The following is an 8019-nucleotide window of genomic DNA, read 5'->3' as shown; positions in this document are numbered from 1 at the left end:
GTGGCGCTGGGCATTATTTTTGTCCTGCCAGACCCCCCCCCCCCCCCCCCCCCCATCAACCAGAAGCTGTGTCTTAAGCCTCCCTCATCCGAGGCCCCTTATCAGAGATTTCACACAGGGAAACACACTTTGACATTCTGAAGGGAAACTAGCTGACAGCTCTCAGATACCAGCCCAGCCACAACAAGGCCGTGGGTTTGTCTCGAAGACCGACGCTTTATGGGGCCAGTGTCAATATCGGTACATCAACATCGAGAGAGAGAGACAGAGAGAGAGAGAGAGAGAGAGAGAGAGAGAGAGAGAGAGAGAGAGAGAGAGAGAGAGGGGGTCGTTGATGAAGGTGGTTATGAGGAACGGCAGAAGGGCTTTTCCATCCACCCACTGAATATGACACGTACACGCCAAGGCGGCTAGTCTCACACGGGAGGGACGCGCTTCAAAAACGACCACGAAAAAAGAAAAAAAAACACTCCTCATGAACCCTTGAGTCGTCTAACGCTCCCCCCCCCCCCTTCCCCCTCCCCCCCCCCACCCTCTGCCCCCTTCTCTCCCCCCCCCCCTCCCCTCCTCCGCCTCCCAGATGATTGACATGATGTACTTTGTGATCATCATGCTGGTGGTGCTGATGAGCTTTGGCGTGGCTCGCCAGGCCATCCTCAACCCCAACGAGGACCCCTCCTGGATGCTGGCCCGCAACATCTTCTTCATGCCTTACTGGATGATCTACGGGGAGGTGTTTGCCGACCAGATCGACCGTAAGCAGCCACCCCAAAGTCTCCGCCCCCCTTAAGATTCCCCCCTTTTGTCGGTTCAGATCTGTTCCCGGTCAATAAAGTTTTGTGGTACTTGGAAAACACGGTTGCTGGGCTTTAAGAGGGACAACTCTGGAAGCAGGTAATGTCGCTTGGGGCGTAACTGCCTCGGCTAAGGTGTGCGATTTCTTACGCTTGTTTCAAACTTTAGTCTCCGAGTGTGTGAGATGGGTATGGATCGAGTGTGTGTGTGTGTGTGTGTGCGCGCGCACGTGCGAGAAGGTGTGTGCTTGTGCACCAAATGGGAGGAGTGGCCCAAAGACAAGAGATCTGAAATAATGCTGTCGTTCTCTGTTTCAGATGTGCATAGTAGGAAGCTACAGCACAGGCTGAATGCAAAACTCTGGCTGATCGAAAAACACTTTCGACCTCACGGAACCTGGCGAAATAATGGTCCATCCCACATTGCCTTGTTCAATTCAGAATGCCAGTAAATCTACAGATATAGACCCGACCTTTTCCCCTCCCACCTCCTCCTCCTCCTCCTCCACTCGCCATCCCAGCCTCGCTGCCATGTCATATCCACACCCACCACTAGGGGCCACTAGAGACACCGGGAGTGCATGCAGCGATCCACACTCTGGGGTGAAGGAGCCCATTATCACTGATCTCGGATCAGCGCAACTTCCCCCAAAGTCCAAGTTGCAATCATTGGGGGGAGGGGGGAGGGATGGTTAATAGGGGTGAAACTGAGCCGAGTTCAGCCTCTAAGGGCAACTTCATCCTCCACTTGTCACGCGACGCGCATATCAATGTGGTTCCACGGCAGTGGCACGCTGTTATTAGGTTTCTATTGTTTTTCTATTGTTTTCGGATTATCTCCCTCGATTATGGACAGTATGAAAACGTCAAAGGATTATCGACTGATACTCCTTTGATCGTCTCTGTTGTCGGGAAAGTGGCCTGCCTGGTAAACAATCTGCCGCTCACGTTGTCATGTCCATCTCCCTTACCTTCTCCAGCTTAGCTTTAGCAACTTCCCCACAACGCCATCGAGACATTCACATACGATATACTCCCTTAACCGTAAAACACGAGCTCACATATATGAACATGATGACAAGCACACACATATGCACATGCTTACACGACACACACACACACACACACACATTGGAGTCCAGTGTATATACACGTGCACGCCATCACACAGTAAAAGCACACACCGCACACAGACACGCACGCACACACATCAACCTCCTTTCATCATTGGCAATCAGTTTTTTCACGTGGTTCAGTTGTCAGAGTTTTTATTTTATTTTTACGAGCCAATTCTCAAAACGTACAATTTGCGAAGAGTAAAAAAAATTACTTCAGTTCTCTATCTTTGGGCTGCATTGTGTGATCAATTGAAATCAAAGAGACGAGTATGAATAAAACATTATTTATAAAGGTAAACAAACTAACGACCTTCTAAGTATGAGCATTGAGTGTCCCTGTTATAAGCCACCGCAACTGAACCATCATGGATGGAAAAACACATGATGTATCCTAAATACATTCAAACTGTATATGTAGTAGCCTACGGCCATTACGCAGCAAGGCAATGGCGAGCACATGTGACAATATCATTTAAACATTCTTGACATGTTTAAATATATTGGGAAAAGCAAGTTACAATGAATATATTTTGGGGATATATTTGGCGAAAACAACATTTCAGCACATGAGACCGTTCAAATTCATGCTATTGTCCACTCCTTCCACCCCTCCCCCCCCCCACCGCATCTGTCTGGTTTGTTTGCAAACTTATTGGAACATTTGTTTTTCCTTTTTTGAGTGTCGTTGATATCAGTTTCCTGTTTGCCTGTATGTTTGCATAATTGTTTTATGTCATGACGTTCTTACTTTGATTTTGAAATTACTATCAATTTGTTCTGACTCGCATGTTTCAGTTACTACTCTCGCACTTACCTGCACAGTGGTTTTCGCGTTGATATTTATCATTTTGCGGATTCCATTCAGACTGCCCGCCCGACCGCCTGAGCGCGGACGATCTGGGCTAACTGCAGTCTCTCTGTGTTTGTGTTGCCGTGGCGTGTAGCCCGTGCGCATGAACATCACCACCGACGACGGGGTGGTTGTGGCGCTGCCGGCCTGTAAGACCGGCGCCTGGATCGTCCCCGCCATCATGGCCTGCTATCTTTTGGTGGCCAACATCCTGCTGGTCAACCTGCTCATCGCTGTCTTCAAGTACGTGACTCCACACACGTCACCCAAATGACAAGACGATGCGATACCACCATGCATGCGTGTGGATTAGAAGGGAATTTGGTTAGTGTCGTACACGGCAAGTCTGTGATATAAAGCTGAAAAAATGAATGACAATGGTTTTCCCTTGGCCAGTGATCTCTAATTGATCTGTCTGTCGGAGGCCGTAAGGATGCACGACAATGAAAAGAGTTGACTCCGTTTATTAGTCGAGCTGCTTGGATCGTGTGACCTTTCCGCGACAGAGTGGTCCGATGAGTGAGGCACAAACGTACTTATATACAATGGATAGACAAGTTCAAATATAGTGTCCACGGAACATTTCCTTACATGGTCAACCATGGTCAGCAAATGGGAGTACAGTGTAAAGGGCAAACAGGTGATGGCATCATAACTCATGGAAGTCCTGTTTTTACATCTTTCCTTCTTGCTGCTTCCAGAGCGTTATGACCGAATGCTTCCCATGTCTATATGTGGACTGTAAGGGGCCTCACTGTACGACCTCTTGACCTCTTGTTAAATGAACCACGGCGGCCCGGGTTCTTGGGGGGGGGGGGGGGGGGGGGGGGGGGGCTGTTTGACGCGCATTTGACTCCCTGCTTCGTCTGACTTCTCCAACAGCAACACCTTCTTCGAGGTCAAGTCCATCTCCAACCAGGTGTGGAAGTTCCAGCGCTACCAGCTCATCATGACCTTCCACGAGAGGCCCGTGCTCCCCCCTCCCCTCATCATCTTCAGTCACATGACCATGGTCCTCAAGCACCTCTGCTGTCGCTGGCGGAAACACGACGATGACGAGAGAGACTACGGCTTGAGTCAGTGACACCTCGGTTTCAACTGAAATGGATTATTCAGTATGGCTTAATCGTGCCTCATAATGGGATTCATATTCTTGTAGTGCTTCGGTCAGGCAAGCACAGATAAGCATTAAGACACAGATGGCAAGCTATCCTACAATTTGCCAAAGAATTGAAGATGGTTCAACTTGAACGTTTTGCACATGCAGCAAACTGCACTGCATGCATTGTTGGGACTTGTTTTGTTTTCGTTGCTTTCCTTTTCCTAACCGAGCATCTGTTGCCCGCGACAGAGCTGTTCATCACCGAGGACGAGCTGAAGAAGGTGCACGACTTCGAGGAGCAGTGCATCGAGGAGTACTTCATGGAGAAGGACGACCGCTTCAACTCCTCCAACGACGAGAGGATCCGCGTGACGTCGGAAAGGTTGGGGTGCCACTTCACGAGTCAACTGTACACGCTGCACTCAAAAGAATACTATACTATGTACAGTACCAGTCAAAAGTTTGGACACATTTTCCCATTTGACTGGTACTGTATATTTCATGTATTATATTACGTATATTATATATTCCATTATTATATATTACACGTCGCTAATATTACACTTAGACGCTATTTCGGATATCTCTCTGTCGTTCCAATTTCTCTGCTGTTCCCGGCTCCTTGCCCCGCGTCTCCTGTGTCAGGGTGGAGAACATGGCCATGCGCCTGGAGGAGGTCAACGAGAGAGAGCACTTCATGAAGGCCTCCCTGCAGACGGTCGACATCCGCCTGGCCCAGATGGAGGAGCTGATCGGCCGCATCGCCGTGGCCCTGGAGCGCGTGACGGGCGTGGAGCGCGGCGAGGTCAACAAGGTGCGCTCCCGCACCTCCTCCGACTGCACCGACTCGGCGTACGTCCTGCGCCAGAGCAGCTTCAACAGCACGGAGGGCAACCCGTACCGCCTGCAGGAGGCGCTGGAGGGCGGGGCCGAGGGCTCCATGTCCCCGCCGTCCCCGACGGGCATGGCGCCGCGCTCGCGGAGCCACTCCTTCTACGTGGGCGGCGGGCGCGAGCGCGGCGGCGCCGGCGACCGGGCGGACAGCTTCTTCAAGGAGCGCTCCCTCAGCCTGCACCGGGCCAACAGCTCGCAATCGGTGGCGTCCGGAGCCGCCACCAGGGAGTCTAAGCCCCTCCCCCTGGCCACGCTGTCCGTCTCCCAGCAGCACCGCCCGTCCTCCTGTATCGACATCTACGTGTCGGCGTCGGACGAGGCGGGGCCCGGTGAGTCCTTCCTGGACCCGTTGAGGATGGGCTCGCCCTTGCGCCGCGAGTCCTCCCTCCACTCGGAGATCATGGAGGCGGTGCTGTCGGGAGGGCGGGAGTACGGCGGCAGGCCGGGCGACAGGCACTCCGAGGGCGGAGGGGCGGTGTTCGAGGACAGCGCCGCCGCCGACCTGTCGCTGTGCTCCGCCCACCTGCTCCCGGACGGCGCGCTGCCGCCCTGGGACGTGGAGCCCTCCCCGCCGCCGTCCGCCGGCCTGCTGGAGCGCTCCAAGAGCAGCCGCTACCTCTCCGCCTCCGGGGCGGGCTTCCTGGACGAGCCGCCGATGGTCAAGTCCCACAGCATGATGTTCACGCCGCGCAGCTGCTACGGGGGCCTGGGGGCGGGCGTCCAGGTGAAGGCGGCCGAGTACACCAGCATCACCGACTGCATCGACACGCGCTGCGTCTCCACGCCGTACACGCCGGCCGAGCGCTCGCACTCGCCCGGGGGCTCCACCTCCTTCCCCTTCGACAAGCCCCAGGACATGATCGCCTCGCACCCGGAGCGAGAGGCCGAGCTCAGCCACACCGAGTCGGACCCCGAGGACCCGGAGGAACTGCTGCCGGCCCCCGAACCCCACCGCCTGGGGGGCCTCGGGACCCCCCACCGCTCCACCTTCTCCAGGATGGAGCGGGCCAACAGCTGCTCCTCGGACGACTCCCACCCATCCCTGGCCCTGCCCCACAGGAAGAGCCTGTCGGTGAGCGAGCGGATGGAGAGGGGGGGCGGCGCCGGGGGGGACAGGGGCCGGGGGCTGGGGGCCCGGAACCCCTTCCTCAGGAGCAAGTCAGGGGCCAGGCCCGAGGCAGACAAGACAGACAGCCTTTCCATGAGGAAAATGGCGGCTCCCTCTGCCTTCCGTAGCTTCGACAGCAGGCACAACTACACGTGACAATGAGGAGGGGGTGGGCACATCGTTGTTCTTCAGTATGACAGGGCCGGGGGGCCGGGGGGGGGGGGGGGGGGGGGTGGGGGGTGGCAGGGGGAGAGGTGGTATGAGTTTAGGGACAGGGTCCCAGCAGTCTAAAGAGGTACAGTATGACTCTAGGGTAGTTTCACCTCCTCCCGTAGCTTACACTAACTAGGTGTTTGGTGATGAAAGTTTTTGTTGTGCTGTCTTCCGCCATTTTGTCCAGTCGACATGCTGTCACCGTGTTATACATCACAACATCAATCATTATTCCACCTATAGTATGGTAATTGTTCTCTTAACTGTCTGATACAGTAGTCTAGTCTCGAATTGAGATCGGTAAACAGATTGACGTGGCCTCGGGGCTGGATGTCTGTCCCATTCCTTGCTTGGCTGCCCTTTCTACCTCCTCGCCCAGTAAACTCCCCAATCCAGAGGATGCTACTGATGGCTGCTTGTGTTTCTCCCAACACCTGTAGCAATATTGGGCTAGTGTCAAGCAGTAGGGACTCCAGCTGCACACACATGATGAATGAGATGTCTAGTGAGAGAATGGAACCACACTCAGAGTAGCTGGAAGTCCTTAAAGAAACTGGTTTGTAACTATTTTCTGTTTCCTCTCCTTTGAACCATTTATCATGGGTGTTACATAGTCCTACAACAGGGCAGCAAAAGCAAAAATCTATTTTAAGATGGGAGATTCTCTGCATACTGTATACCACGGCAGTTTTCACCTCAGATCCTGTGACACACACATGCACACACTAGGGCATACTGACAGGCAGCATGAAAGGCCCTGTGTGATGCCATGTAGACTGCAGTGGCAATTTATTCATATTATACCGAGGTTGCAGTTCCCCATATTGAATCTCAGTTCTGAACACAAGAGAGAGCTGTGAGCCTATTTAAGGAGTCTTCCTGGAAGCGCACATTAAAATTGAACGCGTAAAAAGTGGAACTATTATTTTGAAACCAAACAATCATGGAGCATTGCTGGTACTGGTGCCGTTCTTCCGCAATGTCTGCAGGCGATGTTTTCTGTGTTAAAGGTCTGACACTAGGCCGCGACTATCACCTGGATCCGTCCTTATACTTTTCTGTCATTCACTCCTTCTGTCATTTCGTTTTTTCTTTCCAAAACAAGTTCCCACACAAAAGTTCAAAACTCCTCCAGCTGACCACGGTTTCAGGGACCGTCGACCATTTCAATTTGCGAGTCGTGTCCATTTTGAAGACCAAAAAGGAACGGCGAGATATTCAGTTTCAAAAGGAGAGAGGCAGCCTCCCAGATGAATGAACACCCAACTAACCCATGCGTGGATGTGTTCTGCATTCATTCAGTCAGCTCTCTCAGCAATGCATTTTTAAGAAGGAAAGGTAGATTTCAGGTTGAGATCAGAAGATGGCAGAGAATCAGTACGTTTTGAAATCTCTTATTTCTTGATATTGAAAAAGTCAGACAGGAAAAGAATACCTCGCCAAGAAACTTTTTCAACAGTAGAAAAGAGACGAGTGGCATTTACATGACATATTCTCCAATCAGTCATTTTTCATGTTTGTGTTTTTATATTTGCTCTACTTCATTGATTATATTGTATTCATTTTTGATTGATTATTAGATTTATTGTCATAGCTTCTTGCTTACTATTAAGAAGTGATTGCCTGTTTGAAATACTAAATTTTTTAATCTTCTCAGTGATATTTTGTCTAATTTAAAGTATTTTGAATTATTACAAGATTTTAAAATGAATAAAAGGTGACACCTATAAGCACTAAATGCTGATGTATTATATTATTTACTAAATATATTATATATGACTATATTGTAAATCTGAATCATATTTGAAGTATTTCATAAATTCCTATATGTTTTTCACCAAATGGATTAAGAGTTATCTAAGTACTGAAGTAATTTAGTTGACATGGCAATACAGCTGCAAGCATTACCAAATGTAAGGCATCTTGTTGGCAAGGAGTGG

At 51.2% G+C, this 8019-nt stretch overlaps 1 protein-coding gene across 1 annotated transcript in view; it reads left to right on the top strand.

The window, feature by feature from the left end:
* The window catches only part of LOC136937792 (transient receptor potential cation channel subfamily M member 3-like), a 57701-nt gene extending 51679 nt beyond the window's left edge, over positions 1–6022 (top strand). Inside the window, 6 exon segments of the mRNA XM_067230913.1 lie at positions 581–755; positions 1113–1221; positions 2856–3005; positions 3645–3838; positions 4114–4246; positions 4510–6022. Of these exon segments, the coding sequence (XP_067087014.1) occupies positions 581–755; positions 1113–1221; positions 2856–3005; positions 3645–3838; positions 4114–4246; positions 4510–6022 (2274 nt within the window).
* The last annotated feature ends 1997 nt before the right edge of the window (positions 6023–8019 follow it).

This window comes from Osmerus mordax, chromosome 28 (assembly GCF_038355195.1).
Source record: "Osmerus mordax isolate fOsmMor3 chromosome 28, fOsmMor3.pri, whole genome shotgun sequence".
Classification (NCBI taxonomy): Eukaryota; Metazoa; Chordata; class Actinopteri; order Osmeriformes; family Osmeridae; genus Osmerus; species Osmerus mordax.
Note: the sequence above shows the minus strand (reverse complement) of the source record. Positions and strands in the feature narration are given on the sequence as shown.